This window comes from Trichosurus vulpecula, chromosome 1 (genome assembly GCF_011100635.1).
Source record: "Trichosurus vulpecula isolate mTriVul1 chromosome 1, mTriVul1.pri, whole genome shotgun sequence".
Lineage (NCBI taxonomy): Eukaryota > Metazoa > Chordata > Mammalia > Diprotodontia > Phalangeridae > Trichosurus > Trichosurus vulpecula.
The window spans coordinates 28,601,351-28,620,490 of NC_050573.1; the positions used below are offsets into that span (position 1 = coordinate 28,601,351).

The 19,140-nt window shown below is 38.6% G+C and overlaps 1 protein-coding gene across 3 annotated transcripts in view; it reads left to right on the forward strand.

Moving 5' to 3' along the window:
• MED13L (mediator complex subunit 13L) overlaps positions 1–19,140 on the forward strand; it is a 388,748-nt gene that overhangs the window by 56,561 nt on the left and 313,047 nt on the right. For all 3 annotated transcript variants that reach the window (XM_036755938.1, XM_036755952.1, XM_036755945.1), the window contains exon 2: positions 7,491–7,728. In XM_036755938.1, coding sequence (XP_036611833.1) covers positions 7,491–7,728 — 238 coding nt within the window. The remainder of the gene's footprint in view (positions 1–7,490; positions 7,729–19,140) is intronic.

Genomic DNA, 19,140 nt, shown 5'->3' on the forward strand with positions numbered 1-19,140 from the left:
CAAACTTTATAGAATAATATTTCTTGTAATCATCACCTTTTTATGACATTAAAGGAACCATACTATTTTTCTGGGCCCCACTGTCCTCATTTGTAAAATGAAGGGGTAGGACTAGATGACTACCAACGTTTTTTCCAGCTCTAGTTCTATGATCCTGTCCTTCTTTTGGAAAGATTTTGCAAATAAGTTTATTCTAAACTGGTTGTCTTTGGCTGCTTATCTCTTTCCACTTGGCAGATAAATCAAGTTTTTGTTGACTAAGTTGCTTTTCAGACTTTTTGGGTTCTTCTTGTTATGGTGACAGATCTACATTGGTTAAACTAATATATAAATTGCTAAAATTGGTGCCTGTCATTTTTCCTGTCAATTACTTATTTTTCATTATCAATTACTTGTTCAGATACTTCAAGTTTGAGTTTTTTTCAATTATATCACAAATTAATGGGCTGACTATAGTCAGATAACTGATTCAAGGATGACTTTGCCACATCAATAGTGAATCTTTTCTTAATAGATAAATATAATCAATTTCATTTTCTGTTGTATTTTTCAGTGCCATTGATTCTTTTCTAGAATAAAGTATTGATGAAATAAAGGTTTTAAGCTTCTGAGTGGTACATAAGTCTTTAGCCTTTGTTATTCTTCCTGACCCATATGTTCTGTATATACCTCAACATTCCTATTCATTTGGCAGAAATCAAACAAATTAAATATTGGTGGTAGAAGTTGTTTAATAGAATTATGCAACTTAGCTTTGGAAACGCTTTTAGGGAAAATCTGAAGTCAACCATCTCAAGTAGAACCTGAGCCCCAGAGAGGTTACATGAAAATTCTCTCCTCCCGCTTTAACCTCCCCAGTCCATAATAACATTTACTTCCCAGTGACTTCACAACTTTTTTCGCAAGTTAGTTTTGTTAAATACAATAACCAAATCATCATCTACTTTCTGATATAACTGGAAAATTATAAAAATAAATCACTTCTTTAAAATATTGTCTGCTTTCTAACATAAAACATTTATCTTTTTGAGTTGTTAATTGTAGTTATTTAAGATTACAGTAAACAACAGGAATATACTTTGTAGCAATAAATTTGACTTTTTCTGACATGATTTATTTGCCCGTAGCTGGCTATCTCAGCAAACAATACATGCTTATTGTACACCTTCCATGTTTAAGCCCTATGTTAATATCTGTGTTTATAGAGATCACTTTCTTCTCTGAAGGAGTTTACAGTTTAATTGGCAAGATATGACTTGTATAGAGGTGACTGTTATACAAATTAAATTATGAGAAGATGAGTAATGTTAGATATGGCAGAAAACTGCCTGCTGGTTTAGGAGTTTGGCCTTTTATCTGCTTATTAGTGGCCAGCTTTTTCATCTTTTCAACCATGTTGTAATGTCATCTACCCAGGGTCAGAGCCCCACCTTGTGAGACAGGACCCGAGACTCTTCTGGATTTTTGTCTGCCTCTCATGGGCTTGCTAGGTGAACCTGGCAGTGTTTAGGACTCTGTACTAGGACTTCAACCTGTCACTTTAAATCAAAGTACTTTTTGAGCCTCTAGTGAAAGATGTGGAGGGGAATGAATAAATGCAGAGGGGAAGGAGACTGATATTCTCCTTCACCAAAGAACCAGACAGTTTATTTCAGGGCTCACCTGAGAGAGTGTGTTCAAGATAGCGAGTGGGAACCTTGGTTTGCATATGTGTATTTTGGCATTATGTGTTGCCAGAGAATGTGAATATGTGTTGTCTTGTATCTGTGTTTGGCAGGTGTACCAGGAGAAGTGCATGGGCTTGGTAGAGTTTTTGTGCAGAAGAGAATGAAGCAGGGTGACAGATATTCTGTCCTGCTGGAACTTGGTTGCTGGAAAGTTGGCTAGGATCCTGTGCTGCTAAGACCAAAGCAATAAAATTAGGCTCATAGGATCAGAACCGTTTCATATGGTTGAGACCTGAAAGGTTTTTCCAACCTCTTTGCCTGAAAAGAGGAGAAACAGATTTAGAGAAGTGAACAGAAATTGTCCTTGGGTCAGAGGGTCAACATCAAAGGCTTACCTCAGGAAAGTACCTTAGAGATCACCCAGGCCACAGCAAGGTACTAACAAGTCTGGGACCAGGAGTTTTGGCTTAGAGTATGTTGTATAGATTTAGAGGCAACTGGTGCCTCATTGGAGGCCTGAAATCAGGAAGTCCTGGGTTCAAATTACTCTCAGACACCCCTGGCTCTGTGAGACTGAGTAAGCCATTTTACCTCAAACTGCCTCAGTTTATTCATCTGTAGAATGGATGTGATAAAAATAGCAGCTGTCTCTCAGTTTTGTTGTGAGTATAAAATGATAGTGTTTCTAAAGTGCTTTGCAAACCTTAAAGTACTAATATAAATGCTAGCTATTAATAATAATAGCTAGTTAGTTTTTCTCTTTTCCATGACTACAGACTGTACCTTTAACCCTGAGAATTCTTCTTGAGAGATGCATGCTATTGGCCACAAGGGAACTGGGTGAGAGCATCCATGGGTCAATGTAAATTAATTGCCACTAATGGAAAAAGTACTTTAAAGCTTTTGGCTTGGTGATTGTAAGTCAGTAGCATCTTCTTTGTAAAAGACAGGACATTAAAACACTGATATAAATACATCTGAATTAAATTTATGTTGCTGAAGATATCTTCTGTTTATCCTTGGATTGTGTCTTGTTTAATCATACTATTCTAGACAGTTCAAAATGAGAGAATCTCTGTCAGTTGATTAAGTTAAAATTTCTCAAATCCTAAGACAAGTAAACAACAAATCCCTGTCTTATCCTTCATAAAATTATCTGTTGCTCTTATTGCAGGGTGTGCCTGGGGGCTGTGTTCTCCCCACAGTTACCTATGATTTTTTAAATCACCAAATTGAATGGCCTTTTCTCGAGCATCATCCTTCTTGATGTCTTTGTGGCCTTGGATCCTCTCGATCACTTTCTTGACACTCTCTTTTATCTAGGTTTTGGTGACGCTGCTCTCACTTCATTCTCTTTCCTGCCTGTCTGACCATTCCATCTCAGTCTCTTTTTGCTGTATCATCATCTAGGTCGTGATCATTAGTTGTGGATCCCCTTTTCTTCTCCCTCTATGCTATTCATTTTGGTGAGTGAGTGATTATATCAGCTTCCACGGACTCAATTACCATCTTCTATGTAGATGATTCTCAGGCCTGTTTATCTAGTCCTGACCTCTCTTTTGAGCTCCAGTCTCATTTCTTCAGCAGCCAGGTGGACATCTACGTATCTCATAGATATCTTAAACTGATCATATCCTAATTTGACCTCATCCTCTCTCCCCCAAAGCTCTCCCTTCCTCCTGACTTTCTTGTTACTGACTAGGACATCACCATCCTTCCAGTCACACCAGGCATCTGAAGTGTAAACTTTGCCTCCTTCCCCCCACTCCCCCATGCAGTCTGTCGCCAGGTCATAGATCTCCTTTTCTCCCATGTGATGTTGCACTACCCTGATTCAGGTCCTCCTCACCTTCTCTGTAAGGTCCTGTTAGCCTTTAAGACCTTCATGACCTGACCCAGTCTTCTACCGCATCCTCCTCTTCTTGTGTTCCGCCCGGGTGCTGCTTCTTTCACAAGACACTCATTTGACTGCAGGCATTTTCATTGCTTGTTCCTCATGCCTGGAATACTCTCCCTCCTCCATTCTGTCTCTGGTTTCTCTGACCACCTTTAAGTCTTAGCTAAAATTTCACCTTCAAGAAGCTTTTCCCAGCACCAGCTGGTATCCTCCCTTACTTGATTACCTTAAATTTATTCTTCATATAGCTTGTTTGCATAATGTGTCCTCCATTAAGACTGAGCTCCTCGAGGAGCTCTCCCTAGGGCGTGGCATAGTGCCTGGCATGTAGTTCTTTCCCCCTAAATCATACTCTCCCCACCCCAGCCCCATCTGCCCAGTCCCTCAGGCTCACAGCCTAGGAGTCATGCTGGGCTCCTCATTATCTCTCAGTCCCAAATCCAAGCTTTTACCAAGGCTGTTGATTTCATCTTTGCAACATTTCTTGTATACACCTCCTTCTCTCCTTTGACACTGCTACCACTCTAGTGCAGGTCACCTATCGCAAAAGCTGCTGGTGGGTCTGCCTGCCTTGTCTCTCCCCTTTCCAGTCCACCCTCTATTCAGCCACCAAAGTGATTTTCCTAAGGCAGAAATCTGACCCTGTCAAATCCTCTTCCTTCACTCAGTAAACTCTAGTGGCTCCCTGTGCCTCTAGGGTTAAGTATAAAATTCTTAGTTTGGTGTTCAAAGGCCTTCATAACGTAGCCCCCTCCTACCTTTCCAGCCTTCTACACCTCATGTCCCCAACGTGTTTCCACCCAGTGACTCTGACCTTCTGGCATGAACACGACTCTCCAGCTCTTGTTGCTCAGTCATGTCTTACCCTGTGTGACCCTATGTGTGGTTTTCTTGGCAAAGATGTTAGAGTGATTTGCCATTTCTTTCTCCACCTCATTTTACAGATGAGGAAACTGAGGCAAACAGGGAGAAATGATTTGCCCAGGGTCACACAGCTAGTAAGTGTCTGAGGCCAGATTTGCACTCAGACTTTCCTAACTCCAGGCCCCCAGAGCTCTATCCACTTTGCTACCACCTAGTTGCCACTTCCATCTCTTGGCTCTGGGTATTCCCTCTGGCTGTCCAACATATGTGAAATACTTGCTGACTACTGACCTCCCTGGCTTCCTTGTGAGTCCCAACTAAAATCCCACCTTCTACAGGAAGCCTTTCCCAACTCCTAGTGCTGTCCCTCTGTTATTACCTATTATTTATGTAATCTCTAGCTTGCTTTGTACAAATGTGTTTGATTGTAAGTTCCTGGAGGGCAAAAGGACTGTCTTTTGCCTTTTTTTTAAAAATATCTCCAGAACTTAGTCTGTGTCTAGCAGTAGTAGGTGCTTGATTCCTTGTCATATGACCCAAGTATTTCCCTCTTCAAATAGTCTACAAAATAGACAAAATCTCTAGCTTCCTTCGAAACACAGCTCAGAAGTTATTAAGAGGCCCTTTCTATTCCCCTCCCTTCTCCACTTGTTGGTGCTTTTTCCTTCTCCTGTGCTGGAAAGAACTTTGTATTTGTTTTGTTCCTATTTACCTCCGGACAAGTCCTCCCTCTCCCCAACCCTAGTCTGAGCTACTTCAGGGAGAGATTGTTTTTTGCTGTTGCATCCCCATCACCTTCCTTGACATGTTACTGGTGTTCAGTAAATGCTGGTTGAATTGAATGAATACCTAAATGTATATATTGAATTTCCCCATGTTTCTGTCTAATGTTTTGTTTAGATACCAGGTTCATCTAGTGTCTCAGGAAGATTTGCAAAATTTGCTTAAATACAGCAAAAAAAATTACTAAATTTAGTTAATTGTAATTTCTTTGTATTATTTCACACTTGAAGATTAAAGAGACTACATAAATTTGGCTTTAAATAAAAGAGAGTTAATTACTTTAAATTAATCCTATATTTTTTAGTATGGAATTTGAATTCATTTGAATTTTGGAATTTGAATTTGACTTCAGCTAGGTGGTACAATGGATAGAATTAAGACCAGGCCTCAGACACTTACTAACCTCTGTGACCGGGGGCAAGTCACCCTGATTGCCTCAGTTTCCTCATCTGTTGAATGAGCTGGAGAAGGAAATGGCAAACCGCTCTAGTATCTTTGCCAAAAGAACCCCCAATAGAGTCAGGAAGAGTTGGGTGCAACTGAAGTGACTGAACACCATGTAGCACAATAATAATTATGGTGATCATAATAGCAACATTAATAGTGCTTTACTTGTAGAGGTTTCACTCTCCTGACTTATGGAAACTCATAAGGTCAATGTCTCCAGTCTCTTTACCTAAAGAACCAACACAGAAGCAAAGGACCAAGGGCTATTTAATGAGGCTAAGTATCAGCCTCTGGGGAGAAGGCCCAAGTTACTTCTGTTACAGGGCATCTCACCATTCCTGAAAGCATGCTCCTGGACTTGTCATTTCCCCATGCCCTTCTGGGCTTGTGTGTCAGATCCTCATTACAGAGATCACTGAGGCACAGAATGGTGAAGTAAATTCTCTAAGGGCAAAATAGCAATTTAGGCTGCTAGGTGGCGGATAGAACAGTGGATAAAGCACTGGGCCCTGCTGGGAAGAACTGAGTTCAAATCCAGTCACCGGCTTACTAGGTGTATGACCCTGAGCAAGTCAGTTAGCCTCTGTTTGCCTCAATCTCCTCAGCTGTAAAATAGGGATAATAATAACAGTCCCTACCTTACAGGGTTGTTGTGAAGATCAAAAGGGATAAAATTTATGAAGCCTTTTGACAGTGCTTGGCATATAGTAGGCACTATATAAATGTCAGCTATTGTTAGTGAAGAAGACAGGATTTGATCTTGGGTCTTCTGTGTGTTACAGATGAAAATCGTCTAATAGTTCATTCTGGTTTTTCTGTAACAAATTTCCTTAGGACTGACCTACCTGTTATTATAGTATAATTTTTAACATCTTGAATATGGTTAGTTTCTGGCACTAATATTCAGTATTCTTTTGGTTGTGAGGTCCTTTCAAGGTTCAAAGCATTAACATCTCATTTGCCACATAATTTCAATTACATTTCAAGTACATCCTGGTACTCTTGTCCTCTAGGATTTCTCATCTAGTTCTTTCGTTTTTCTTGAGCACTTTTCTCCCCATTCATTTTTTGAAAATTCAACATTGGCTTTGTATAGTTCTAATCCAAAATACTAACCAAATTTATTAATAACTTTTTGAACCAAAATCAGTTTTGTTGTTAAATGTAGCAAAAAGGAACTTGGAAAATAAAATACTTTTTTTAAGGCCAGCTTAAAATTGTGATTTTTAGTTTTTTGTTCCTTAATGAGGAATAATTGTTAGTTGCTTGTCCTTCAATTTGTTTTTTCTTATGGAATGGAAGATAGGTGGAAAAATTTCACTGAGACCTATCCCCCTTACAGTTTGTTTTTTTTTAAAGAAGTTTATATTCTTAAGTACTGTGGCCAGTTTGGTTACTAGATTTCTTCCCTTGGTGAGTTAATCATGTTTTTACTGACTAAGGGGATTTTCAGGCTACCTCTTCTTAGGATATAGTAATAGCGTTATATACCGAATCAGAAGTATGGTGATTACTTAGACAAATGGATTTACTTGGAAATCATGATATTTACTCTGGTGGTTTAAAAGTGATATTTTGAAATCTGTTTATAGAAGAAAACATTTCCCCTCTTTTCTTAAATTGAAAAAAAATATACGTGTGTGTCTGTGTGTGTGTGTGTGTATCTATGTATGTATGTAACCTGTTCTCCTGTGGTGTGATGCTTTGGGATATATGATGACCACTTTAGTATTCCTTTTTTGGTGTCACATTTAAGTAAAAGGTGACATGTTACAGTGAGAATTTTTTAAAAAGGCAACTGGAAAATAATTTTTTTCTCTTTCCTTTTATAGGCTGAACTCACAGGAATCAAATGGCGTAGGTACAATTTTGGAGGGCATGGGGACTGTGGTCCCATCATTTCGGCCCCCGCCCAGGACGATCCAATCCTGTTAAGTTTCATTCGCTGCCTGCAAGCCAATCTACTGTGTGTGTGGCGCCGTGATGTCAAACCAGATTGCAAAGAATTGTGGATATTCTGGTGGGGAGATGAACCAAACTTAGTCGATGTAATACATCATGAGTTACACAGTAAGTGTTTTGGTTTTTTTTTTTTTATCATTTTGTATCATTTAAAAAATTAATTTGGGCCACTGATGACTATCTTGTTTTGATCATATTTGGAAGGTATGTTAGTTGTTTGTGAAGCAAATTTCATATTTCAAGTGGTTTTGAATGAATGGCCAGGCAAAATGAAGCAAATTGACTTCAGCTTGCACAGCGACAGTTATGGTTCAGTATTAATTCAGAAAATCCGAAAATTTTAATAGGTTCTGAACTCTTACTTTTTGACAGGCAGAGTGACACCAGTGTTGGAGTTAGGAGTTCCAATTTATGTCTGGCCTAGGAGACATACTAATTTTGTGACCGTGAGTCAGTCATTAACTTCTTAATGTCCAATGTAATTCTCAGAGTCTATAAGCTTTAGAAAGGTTCTCTTCTGCATTGGTATAGAAAGACATCATTTCCAGAGTTCAGACTGAAAAAATAAAAGATTCGTACAAAATTGGAGTCAGCCTCTCATAGGCATTAAATTACGGCTTAACGTAGGGCCATAATCAAACAGTGAGGTCCTGAGTAATTCATTCCAGAGGGTTTTGAATATATTATTTTGAAGTGCTATCAACAAAAATGAAAATAAATCATTAGAATGATCTTTTTAGTATTATACTTTCTCTCTTATTTTTTAATAACTTCAGTGTGTTGGCTCCTGTCACAGAGGTAAAAATGAACAGGTCTTTTGGTATTTTGATACGACAAAATTAACACACAGTTCCAATTAGCTTTAGTTGCTTTTTCTGTAATTTATCAATAGATAAATGGAAAATGTTTAGTTTAGTTTTTATTTAGTTCATGTATATTTTTAATTCCTTTAATCACAATGTCAGTGACTCAGTGAACACTTATTAAGTACTTACTGCGTGCCAGACACTCTCCTCAACAGTGGGGATACAAAGAAAGACAAAAGACGGCTCATGCAAGCATCGAGGGACAGATTTATAGACAGGATGAATTGGGGGCCAGTCTCAAGAGGAAAGCACTAAGACAAAAAAGCTATCTTGCTGAAGGTAACCAAGAAGTCTGGAGGTAGAGATGGAGAGGGATAGAGTTCCAGCAAAAGGGGAAGCCAGGGAAAATGCCCAGAGTTGAGGAGATAAACCGTCTTGCCAAGGAATAGCAGGGAAGTCGGAGTCCCTGGAGGAGAGTTCATGAAGGACTTTAAAAGCTAGATAAGAGGAATTTATATTTGATCCTAGAGGTAATAGGGAGCCACTAGAGGTTATTGAGTGGAAGAGGTGATCACTTTGAGCTGAATAGAGGCCTGGAGTGGAGAACAACCAGGAAGCAGTGCAACAGCATGAGGTGAAGAAGGTCTGCACCAGAGGGGTGGCAACATCCTAAGAGAAGAGGGGCTTATAGGAGGGATGTCATTCAAGGAGAAACAGCAGGATGTGGCAATTCCTCCCCTCCCCAGCCCTGTCCTCCCCTCTCCCCTCCCCTCTCCTCCCCCTGTCCTAGTTCTTCTACACTAGTTTAAAGGCCACCTAGATAATATCTATTTAGCAGATGTTATTTAGATCTGACGTTCTTTCCCTTTTTTTCTCCAGATCGTCTCCTATCATAACAGCCAGAGGGCAGTAAACTATGCTAGACTAAACTGTGTATTGCTGTCCACTCTATGCAATTTGTTCTTTCCCTGCCCTCCTTCTTCTTCCTGTATCCTTTCCCACTTTCTTCTTCTCTCCTCTCTCTTCTTGCCCTTCTCCCTCCCTGACACTCCTGTTTCTCCTTCTCTCTCCCCTTCTCCCCCTTTTCTCTTTTCCTTCCCCTCTGCTCCATTTCCCTCTCCATCTCTCTCCTTTTCCTACTCTTTCTCCCTCTCCTTCCCTCCCTCTTCCACTATCCTTCCCTCTTCTCCCTTTCATTATGGCCTATAAGTATCTTTAGTATTTTTAATTAAAATCCTAACTCCGATCCATACCAGATTTCTTATTTGCAAATGTAACTGTTGAACCCTTGCCCTCATAGCATAAGGAGTGTTTAATGTGGGCAGAAATGAATTAATTAAAAATTTACATTCTGAGACCTACGAGATCAAAGTTATGCTAGATGTTAGTTTTTAAGGCAGTACCTCTTTCTTTTACTTGTAGGTAGTGCCCAAAGACTGGGTGAACACTTCTTAGGCACACTACAGTTGAGATTGTCTCTGTGGGTTCAAGTAGATGCCTGCCAAGGTCCCTCTCAGTTCTCAAATTCTGTGATTCTTTTAGAAATGTATTTTATTATGATTTATTATGATCTCATTTCCTTCTGTGCTTTTCTATTTTCCATCTTATTTCTTCCTTCCCTTTAGGTTTTATTTTCATATCTACTATCCATTCTTTTCTGTTTTCATTTCTGTATGGTCTTCATTTTCTAGCATCATAAGGGATCATTTTACAAGGCAAAATATGAGATAAATCTTTGTTTTATGAGGCAGAATTTTTTTAGAGGGAATGTACAGTTCATTGGTAGAAACTTTAGACCTCTTTAGTAGATGATGTGACTTGTTTACTTACAAAAACAAGGGAAGTGATTGATATTTTTAGGAATGATGTTGGTTCTGGTATCAGTCTTTAAATTGTGTAAAGATTAAGAAGTTTCTTAATATAATCCATATAAATCTAGCAGTGTCTTGATGGAGTGTAGCCTAGTGATGAGATAGCAGAGAGACTTGGGAGTCAGGAGACTTGCCTCTGACATAGGCTGGCTGGCTGGGCCTTTCCTGACTTGGAAAACCACATTATCTTCATTCCATTGTATTTTAGTTTGTCAATATTTCCCAATTGCATTTTAGTGTGGTTGTGGTCCATCTTGTCCCCTGACTTTTGGTGGGCAACATCTGCGTATGTGGCATCTGCAGAGGTCTGGCTTGGAAGAGGGAGTTTCTTCCCTTAGAACATCAGTGAAGTTACAGATTTGGTGTCCTGGGCATCTGTGGGTTTCTCCATAGGAGTCTAAGCAAAGGCAACCCCTAGAGAGTGGTGACGTTTCCTTTCCTTCTCCCTCTCAGTGAGACTGATAAATAGCAGTACAAACAGCTTTTCTCCTGAGTTGTGCCAACACCATTTTCCCGTGCTTCGAGAAGAGATAAGACTGTATGGAGTGGTATTCTACAGAAAGAAGAAATCATTTTGATTACTTGTTTTTTTCCTTATGTTTGATATTGAAAGCAATATGCGGGGTAAACAACAAAAGGAAGGCCATAGAGTGGTTCTCCTCAAGTGCAGGAGATCCACAGATGCGAGAAAAAGGGAAATCGAGCAGTTAAACCAGCACACTTTTTACAGAAATGAACTGAAACAGCTTCTTATTTTGAGAGAGTAGTTTTTCATTTGTGAATTAATGGAATCATTTCTAATATTTTCTCATTTCATCAACTTGAATGTAAGACTTTTTGTTTGCTTTTTTATATTGTCTTTTACCTCACTGTTTTGTAGTGATTTCATTGACTTGAATGGAAGACTTTTTGTTTGTTTGATGCTTTGCCATTTTTGTCCTTGAGTGTCATGGAACCTTGGTGAGCACCTGGTCTAGCACTTGTTTGTGCACAGTGGGAGGCAGTGCTGGAGTCTTACAACTCCCCAGGCAAATGCCCACTGTCATTTTTGTTCCATTGCCTGTTCTCGCGTTCCTTAAAAACAGTTCATCATCCCTTAACATGTAACAGTTCCTGTGGTGATTTCAGAACTGTGTGCAATAGCTAGCTTAAAAGACAAGGACAAAGAACCCCTGGAGAATATACCAGTGTTGTTTGCATGCCCCCCATGTGAAATAGTGCACGGTCATCTGGACACTGGTCTCCCCACCCTAAGGGACATTGGAATTCACAGACAAAGTGTCCTTCTGGACAGTATTTAGTGCCTATGCTTAGTAGGCAAATGTTGGATAATAATTAAACAAATTTTTAGAGCTGAGTTACTTTTTACACCTCAATTTTAACAGCTTGGTGAGACAGCACAGAATTAGAGTATTTTGAAACTTAAAAACATCCTTTGAAACCTTCTAGTTCAAGCCCTTCATGCCCTCATTTTATAAACGAGAAAACTGAGGGCTTTGTAGACAAAGTAACCACAGGAAGGAAGGAAGGAGAGAGGGAGGAAGGAAGGAACAAAAGGAAGGGAGGGAAAGAAGGAAGGAAGAAGAAAAGGAAAGAAGAAGAAAAAAAGGAAGGGAGGTAAGGAAGGAAAGAAAAAAGGAAGGGAGAGAGGGGGGAAGGAAGAAGGGAGGGAGGAAGGAAGTGAGGAAGGGAGGAGGAGGGAAGGAAATAAGCATTTACTAAACGTCTACTTGCGCCAAGCATTTTACTGAGCACTTTATTATGTCATGTGGTCCTCATAACAATCCTGCAGGTAAGTGCTGTTATTAATCTTATTTTTATAGAAAATTGAGGTAAAGTGACTTGCCCCAGAGCTAAGTAAGTGCCTGAGGCTAGATATGAACTCAGATGTTCTTAACTTCAGGCCTGGTGCTCTATCCACTGAACCACCACTTGACTCTGTGCACCCCAAGGGAGATGTAACAGAAACATCTGGATTGGCCACAGGACAGGGGCAGCTGCTGAGTATATGCTTCAGCCTCATCTTCTTCCTCTTTTTGCCTTTTTTTGGGCTGCTTCTCATATTAGTTGTTTTACTGTTATCTCCAACTAACTGAAAGCAAGAAGTTAGTACTTGGCACATATTAGGTGTTTAAGAAACGCTTCTTGGTTGGTTGTGTTTTGTTACTCTCTAGTGAGATGCAGACTCCTCTGTTTGACATTTCAGTTCCTTTTTAGCCCTGGTTCCACTCTCCCATCCCTTTCTTTTGCTCACTCTTGTATACTAGCCAAGATAAAAAAGAGACATTCCCTTTCCTGACTTTCCTAATCTTCTAATTCTTAGAATGCTTAGCTTCTTTCAAGATGTAACTCAATGGTCTCTGCAGCAGGAAGCCTTGTCTGGTGTGTCTCTCTTTGCAAAATCACATTCATCTATTTTCTCTATTTTTCTGTATGTGTTCTCTTCCCCAATAAAATGTAAGGCTTTGAACACATGGATTGTTTCTTTTCTGTCTTTGTATCCATAGTGCCTGATGAATGGAAAAGGGAAGGGAAGAAGCATTTATTTGGTTCCTACTATGTGCCAGGCACTGTCCTTTACAAATAAGGGCTTCACAAATATCATATGACCTGATCTGGTTTGATAAATACCTGTTGGTTCATTGGTGCTTAATAAATGCTTGTCAAAGGAATGAAATGCTAGTTGCTCTAACTGGCTGATTGCCTTTTTCAATCACCCATTTCCCTGAGGATTTTTTTATGCTACTTTTTGAATGCTACTCATTGTTGGTAATGTGCACAGCTTGCTTCTACTTGTCATTACCCTTTGAGTCTTCCAAAGTTTGGATTCTTCAAAGATAGTGGTGTTCCATGATTCAAGACCACATAGCATGCCAAAGGGAGTATTGGTGTTACAGAGGTTTCTGTGTTAGGAAGCAGCTTGGGATCATTGAATGCTTCAAGCATTTTCCCAAATGTGATTCAGACCCCTCGTACCTTCTTGGTGAATCTTGGCCTCTGTTCATTGCCCATTTGTAGTACCTGTCTTTAGTTCATATCAACACCAGCTTACCATCATGTAAGGGTGCTTGAAGAAGTACTCTTTGATAATCAGTAGATTTTAAAGATGGCTGTACAGGTAGTACAGCCATCCCACTCAATTTAAGAAAAATACCAATGTAGGAGCCATTCTGAACTTTTCCAGCCAATTTGTGGGCAGTTGTCAATCACTAGATTATGATAATTCAAAGCCCTTCTAGCTAGCATTTTTCTCCTGACATCCTTAAAACAGTGGTAGCCTAGCATCCCTCCTGTTAAACTATTATAAAAACTATTACGTTGGAGAAGTATTGAAAATGTCTTTAGCTCTGATAAGTGTCAATGTAAAATAGAAACATAAGGTAACCATGCTGGTAATGACTATATTAAATGACCAGAAGTCACCTGGAAGAACAGAAAGGATCAGTTTTTAGGGACTGTGTGTGTGTGTGTGTGTGTGTGTGTGTGTGTGTGTTGTGTGCGCGTGCGTGTACACAAGCGTGTTTTTGTGGTGGTGGTAGGGCAGTATGACCTATTGTCCAGCCATGAGTTTCGAAGCAGGCTTTGGATAGCATTACATTTTGGCAAGAAAGAATTTCATTTCAAGCCCATTTAAAAAAATAGCTTGAACCATCTGCTTCATGAATCAGTTTCACAAGACCTGAGAACACATTTTCAGGCATGAGAGGGATTTAAAGACAAGAGCAATGAACAAAATGAACAAAATGGAGAATTTATAGGAGGAAAATTTGCATATTAAAATCCTAAAGAAAAGGAAACCTTTAAATTTAGTGTAGGAATAATGTGGAAATGAATTATCTGAAACTATGGCTAATTTACAGAATATTTAGGTAAATGGCACCATGACTTATGTATACTGTGATATGTTAGTTGGTATCTTGTAATTTTCTTAGACTGAATGAAATAAAACCATTTCAGTACACCTGTTAAATGAGACTTTGTTCTCATATGGGACTTTAAAAAATTGCTTCCTGCGAAAGTGACAACCTTTTTACCAATAAAATTGACAGGAGTCGAACTATGGGCAAAATGTCATTTATTCTTGCTTTCCTTCCCACCAGGGTGTTTTTTTTTTTCATTACTAGTGCCCAATGTAGGATTCATTGAAATGAATCCCTCTGGTTAAATTGGAAGCAGGAGTGGTGCTTTTTTTCATCATATGGGTCTATTTAGTATTCCTCAGAGAAATGTGTTAGAAAATCTTTAAAAACTACATGTAAATTGTATAGTCCTGTGCATCACTGATCTGTAGCGTTTCATGCATCCACATTTGTTTCACAATGTACTATGGATTTCATTGCTTTGTGATAAATCAGAATTTATATTGTTGTTAAAATGCACTTTCATGTTTGTTGTTTCTTTGAGCAGACTGAGGATACATTTGTAAATCATTATAGTAAGAAAAGTTGTCACTAAAAGCTGGTACCCAGGGCAATTTAAAAAGAAAAACAATAAAACAAGTTCTGTACTTTTTGAAAAGTCTGTTTTGATGTTGGAGATTCTCTAAAATTTGGGGTCTTAAATTATTCAGGACTTGATATATTTTCTGATGTAGCTGATAATTACAGTATCTATTGCTTTATTTTACTGTTCTCATTTTTGAAAAAAATTAATTTGCTTATATTGTAAAACAATGATAGCTTCCATTGTCTGACTATTATCCAAATCATTCCAATGTACAGTTACTGAAATAAGATTAGATTTAATAGGTAATTATGTGCTTCAAAGAAAGTCAATACATATTAAGAATTTGGTAAGTAATAAACCTGAATTATAAAATCCTGGCAGGATCATAATGATGAGAATTTTTTCTTCTATAGCCAAGAAATAAGTATGATATGACTAGTAAATTAGAACTCTAAAGCTAAATATGCTTGGAATTAGCTAGAGTGTTGAGACCAAGCTAAGGTCCACCTTTTGAATGTAAATAAAATCGTTGTTTTACCACAGGCAACTTATTGAACCATGTAATTAGTTTTTTTTCTCTGAAAAATGAGATCATTTATAGTGAGCCTGCTGTGTGGTATGTAAAGGACTTAGATTCTAGTTACATGAAAATTAAATAATCATTAAAAGATTGTATTTCTTAAAATGCTGCTTGAGGGGAAAATGAAGAAATCTAATCAGCGAAATTTATTTATTTATTTATTTTGCTATTTATTGGGTGTGTTTAGACAATATCTCCCATAGTCTATGTTTTTGCTTGAGGAAATTTTCTTCTCATTCATATAAAGTAACTTAACTGTGTAAAGTAAATGCAAATTAGTTTAAAGTACATTTGCCTGAATAATGTCAGGATTTTTGATTTTCTGAATTACTGTGAACTAATAAAACTTAAAAATAACATAAAACTAGGTGAACTATAGTGCTCATACAAACTTTTCCATATTCAAAATAATTTTAATGATTTGTCAATACTGATTTCAATGATATGATTTTCTAAAAAATCGGGCATTGCTACCAATTCAAATGATTCTTCTATTAAACATTTGTATTTGGCACTCTAGTTCCTGTCTCTATCACTAAACCTCTCAGTGGCCTCTTAGGCAATAAACCTTCAAGTTGATAAGACTACAAAGACTTAAGCCTTGGCAGGCTTGACTTCCTGACCAGCTCATCACTGTGTTGTCTCCATTTGTGTGGAGCCTTTTCTGTTTAGTTTTTTGGTTCAGACTCGTGATTTCATCAGTATTGGGACCTCGTGGTACAGAAACTCCTTCAAGTGATGAAAAGCTCAGTCACTAGACAGTGACTTTAGAGCCAGCCTTACAGGGTTGCCTGGGCCCTTCCTGACCTCCTTCTTCACAGTGCAGTTTGACCTCTTAGGCATAGAGAGCTCTTAGGAGAGTTGTGAGATTTCCAAAATACTTTTGACTAGAACTCTTAGGGAGGGCTCAGGGCCAATGTTGTCTTTTCAGTTTTATAGATGTGAAAACAGAGGCTAGGAAAAGTCTGATGTGCTGAAGGTGTACCTGCATCTATCAGCTGCCAGAATTAGAATCTCTTCCACTGTCTCTGATATCACCACTGTATTTCTACCTTTCCCTTCTCCCACCTTGTTTGTGCTGTTGTCTATTAGGATATAAGCTTCTTTAGGGCTTGGGCTGTCTTTTCATTTGTATTTGTTTTCTGACCACTTAGCACAGTGCTAACTAAGCACTCAGTAACTCTTTGTTGTTTGCCTGTCCTCCTGAAGTCTGTTGGGGAGGGGGGAGGCAGAATGGGGGGGAGAGAGGGGAAGCAAAGTAAAATTCTTAAAAAAGAAATGCATAGTTAAGCAAAAATAAATTCCTACATTGACCGTGTCTGAAAATGTATCCCTTAACTTCCTCAAATTCCTCATCTAATGTGGGGGAGACTACTCTGCAAGGAGTGACCAAGTAACATAACGCTTAACCTAGAAAGAGATGTTTCAACCGTTTTTGGCTTATGTTGAGATGGAATATCAAAAGTTTTATGCAAATAGTCGGATCCCTGCACCCCATTCCACTTTTAGAAAGCTCTAGTTGCTGGAAGTTTTTCCTAATATACAACCCAAATTTGACTTTTCTTCTGGTTAAATATCCCCATTTCCTTCAACATATCTTCATATGATATGTTATCTTCCTTCAAGATCCTAGTAGCCTTCCCCTAGATGATCTCCAGCTCACTGATTTCCTTTTTAAAATGTGGCTGTCGGAACCCAACATGGTATCGTGCATGTGGGCTGACCATGTTGCAGGGGATCAATACTTCTTATTCCTGGAGCTTGTGCTTCTTTAATGTAACCTAGGAGCTCATTAACTTTCTTGGTTGTCATCACACTTTGACATACAGTGTGCTTGTAATCTAATAAAATTCTCGGGACTCTTTCAGATGGACTCTTGGCATGCTTCCCCTATCTTCTACTTATGAAGCTTATTTTCTTAGCCAAAGAGTAAAACTTCACATTTATCCCCATCAAATTTAATTTTAAGGTCATGGGATAAGTAGGAGGGTCACCATTCCTGCAGGGTACAGTGGAAAGAGTACTAGATTGGGAGTCAGACATCCCAGCCCTGGTATTTAATACCTGTGTGGCCATGGGCAAAACACTGCTTCTCTGGGAAAGAGGGAGGAAGGAAAGGGGGAGGGAGGGAGAAAGGAATGAGAGAGGGAAGGAAAGAAGGAAGGAAGGAAAGAAGGGAGGGAGGGAAGGAGGGAAGAAGGAAGGAAGGGCATTCAGACTGAGTAATAATACTGAGTAATAATAATCTACTACGTGCCTGGTACAGTGCTAAGTGCTTTACAAATATTATCTCATCTCTCCTTTTGCAAAGTTGGGAAAACTTAGGCAAACAGATTTTAAGTGACTTGCCCAGGGTCACATAGCTAATAAGTGTCTGAAGCTGAATTTGCATTCAGGTCTTTATGACTCCAGGCCCAGTGCTTTGTCCACTGTGCTGGCAAGCTGCTCCCAAAATACGGTCATTGGACTAGAGGGTTTTCAAGACTTCTTCTAGTTCTAATTTATAGGATTCCATGCCTTTTTTTTTTTCATTTTTAGAACTGATTTTTGTAGAAAAATATTTTAAACTTTGAAATAATATAGAGTATTTGAGTCTCTAATATTTCAGAAAACTTTTATAAACAACTCCTAATAGGCCATCTACTATCTCTACCTCATTTTTTTCTTCAACTTTCTCAAGACTTACACAATCAGACATTTACTGTCAAAGTAGATTTGGCTGTGACAAAGATATCCCAATCCTGTTATTCAGAATTCTACCAGTCCTCTTAATGAACACTTTCTATTAAACCAATTCATGACTTTGCCCTTTTTATATTATTGTGTAATGTCTTAAGGACATTTGTATATTATTGTGTAATGTCTTAAGGAAATTATCCCAAAATAACTTAAGATAGGACTCTTTCCACCTGGAAAATTTTTCTTTTGTTATTCAAAATGAGATGCCAGTTATTTCCATGTTCTATAGAGTATGTTTTCTTAAGTTGAAATTGAAGAAATGACAGGATTTTGAAAGTGCTTGTCTCTGTAATTCCAAGGAATAATTATTAGCACTGTCTATAAAGTTGTGTCAATGTTTACTTCTACTTTATAATTATAGAAGGTTTTCCCTTCCTTAAAAGTAGTAGGACAAACTATCAAAGGTGCGATTGTGTATTCAGTAACCATTCTTTAGCATCCTCCTCCTCCTCATTTGTGCTGATATGATGCTTTAGTTTTTGCCAGTTCAGCCCAGTGTTTGATGTTCTAAAGCAGTTACTTTGTATTTGTGTATGTTAAGCTCTTGAGAACTGAAAAGTCATCAGATATATTCAGTCTAGTTTTGGAATCCATCACATTCAGATTCCCTTGATCATTGGGCTGGGAGTGTGTATGTATGGTGATTCTTTGATTAGATTTGAAGTTCAAGGACTGGACTTGCTTGAGTCCCCTCTCTGTGGATCTGTGGGAGCCCTGGCAGGCCTCAGTTCCTGCAACAAGAGAGTTGTACTAGGTGTCCTTGAAGCTATCTTTTAGCTTGTCATTTATGATTCTAGCCAAAACAGGTGCTTTACATCCCTTTAGCAGGTTGAAGGCTACAAAAATAGTAATTGAGGCTCAGTTTTTCCCTTTTTTAAAATTAAGCTTAAGTTGGTTACAGTTAGGTTGTGCTGCCACCCAGTGAATGATGGTGCCACGTGTTTTCTAGATAGAGGTCATGAAGATAGAAATATTTAGGGTTACAGGCTTGGAGACTGAAGGAATGTTAGACATTATCTGATATGAAACTCCACTCTATGGATAAGTAAAGGGAAACTCAGAGAAGTGACTGAGCAGA